The 2,391-nt window shown below is 37.3% G+C and overlaps 1 protein-coding gene across 1 annotated transcript in view; it reads right to left on the bottom strand.

The window, feature by feature from the left end:
• Positions 1-58: 58 nt before the first annotated feature.
• Positions 59-2,391, bottom strand: part of LOC106958665 (B cell scaffold protein with ankyrin repeats 1) — a 22,335-nt gene continuing 20,002 nt past the window's right edge. The window contains exons 11-15 of the mRNA XM_015050683.1: positions 1,575-1,756; positions 845-902; positions 718-747; positions 388-467; positions 59-261 (exon numbers count right to left, since the gene is read on the bottom strand). Of these exons, the coding sequence (XP_014906169.1) occupies positions 235-261; positions 388-467; positions 718-747; positions 845-902; positions 1,575-1,756 (377 nt within the window). The 3' untranslated portion in view covers positions 59-234. The remainder of the gene's footprint in view (positions 262-387; positions 468-717; positions 748-844; positions 903-1,574; positions 1,757-2,391) is intronic.

Below are 2,391 nucleotides of genomic sequence, written 5' to 3'. Positions count from 1 at the left end.
AAAAAAAAAAAAAAAATCTAAATTTAAACAAAGCCATAAAAAAAAAAAAAAAGGATGCATACAAAAAAAAGTGAAAACTCTGTGGGGTGTGATTTCCTTTTTCATAAACTGGCCGATTCCCATAACATAGAAACTAAAACAGAAAACTTTGGTTTCATTGGATGTCCACGTAAAGAAGAGAAGCGTATTTTGGGGAAAAAAATTATATCTTGTAAATAACGTTAACATGCACGTTCACCGTTTGTCAGCTCTCCGAAAGCTCTGCACAAAAAAAAAACAAAGCAAAAATGTAAAAATTATAACTATTAGTTGTACTTATCAAATCAAATATACAGGCCTGTAAATAAAACGGTTATTTGTTTTGCTACTGTAGGTCAAACTTTTCACCTGCTGCTTGTTTAGTGGCTTTGTGTAAAACCCAGAGTCAGACGGCTGGTTTCCTCGGCGACTCTCGTTCACCTGATGGCCTGAAAGGTGGGAACATTACTCTGTAACGTGCAGAGAGCTGGTAATTCTGGGAAATGAAACCCCCCCCCTATTATTGCTGCCGAAACTCTTTACATCTAAACTCAGCACCGAGGATTTGACTAAACAAATCCCTGGCCTTCTCAGAGGATTAAATCCACCCAGCTCTAAAACTGGGACTGCAGGAACTACAAAGGCATGCAAACACAGGCCTCCACTGTTCTCCGAGATAAGGCTTTTAAAAGGACTCACTTGGTGTAAGGTGAACATTGTTGATTTTATCTGCAAGGGAGAGAAGAAAGGCATTTTCTACTACCAGTTTGGAGCACAAAGTCTCTCTGTGCTGACACCAAAACTTTAAGGACGGCGGGATATTTACCGTACACGCAGTCGTCTCTGTTGTTGATGACGCCGGCTCTCAGGTGACTCAGCTTCTCCTGCGGTGATAAAAACAGCGTCTTCTCTCGTAATTTTCCTTTTGACACCCTGAAGTGTCTGTAATGTTTGCAGGCTTTTATGCGGCGTAGCTGCAGTGTTCTCAAAATGACACTTAATCAACTTTTATGAGTTTTAATTCAGTGTTCAGAGCAGAGGTCTGCAGCTTTCAGCTCTGTGCTCTTCATAAGTTAAATGATAACGAAGCAGTTATTCTTTTTAAATATAGGTTTAATATAAACATTTTGTTTTTAGTAATTTTTCCCCTTCAATTCACCAAGCAGAATGACACGAAAATATGTGATATATTTTACATATTTTCATTATGATTATTATGTTGGGAACTACTTTATGCTCATAATTTCCCATAAATATCAACAATACATAGGTAAAGTTGCTGCAGCAGCTAAATAACCAGGCTGTACCATTTTGTTGCATGTGTTCCTATTAATATTCTGCGCATTGAGCTCAATGATTTACAAAACAACAGAGTAAGAATAAATAAGTTGCCTTACATTTCACCTAAATGACAAAGCAAAAATGATGTAAAACCGTTTAAATGTACGTAAAGCTTTCTGCACCATTTTCCAACAAAGCCTGCAGTTCTACCGAAAGGGCCAGACGAGGTTATAGATGCGTTGCTTTTTATCAACCAGAGTGCTGTGAAGTCCTACCTCCTGCCTGTTAACGGCGCTCTTTTTGACCTGCTGCTGGTCGCTGATGTGATTGAGAGCCTTGGCCACAGAGAACGAACCGGTCTTCATCCTCTGCTGGAGCTCCGCCAGCTGTTCGCGCTGCATCTGATTGGGTACGAAGGTGTCGTAGGTGGCAGAGGCGCCGCCTTCTTGTCTTTGAGCTGCAGTGCACAAAACCGGCATCTTTTACTGATCAGAACATTTCTAATAACGTAAACGAGTGTTCTATAAATCAAAGTAAAGTCGCTATTTCAAATTGGTTCTCTCGTACGAGTCCACCATGTTTACAAAAGCAAATTCTGCTATTCTGCGTTTCAGACGCAACGCTGTTGATTAAAGTGCTTTTTTATTTATTTTTCTAACTTGCTGACACTTTTCAGCACCAGTTTCTAAAGTGACTTGTTAAGTGACAGTTCTCCTTACAATTTGAATTCAACAAAATACAATAAATGTTTCTGAACAACCCAGACAGAAGTGTGCTTGAATGTACGTCTGAGAAAGAGTAATTGATAAATTTGAGTAAGATCAGTGGTTCTGATCTAGTGGGTGGATGGATGGATGAATATTATATGTATGGATGGCTTAGAGATTAATGGGTGGAAATATAGTTTAATGAATGGATGGATGGAAAGATGGACAAATCTTGGATGGGTGGTGCAGTTTTAAAATATATATATATATATATATATATATATATATATTTTTTTTTTTTTTTTTTTTTTTTTTTTTTTTTTTTTAAAAAAAAAAAAAAAAAAACTCTAAATTTTTTCTATTTAAATTTTATACCCTGTTTGGA

This window comes from Poecilia latipinna, unplaced genomic scaffold, assembly GCF_001443285.1.
Source record: "Poecilia latipinna isolate Pla-1442-1.1 unplaced genomic scaffold, P_latipinna-1.0 Scaffold1005, whole genome shotgun sequence".
Lineage (NCBI taxonomy): Eukaryota > Metazoa > Chordata > Actinopteri > Cyprinodontiformes > Poeciliidae > Poecilia > Poecilia latipinna.
This window is presented reverse-complemented; position numbering and strand designations above follow the sequence as displayed.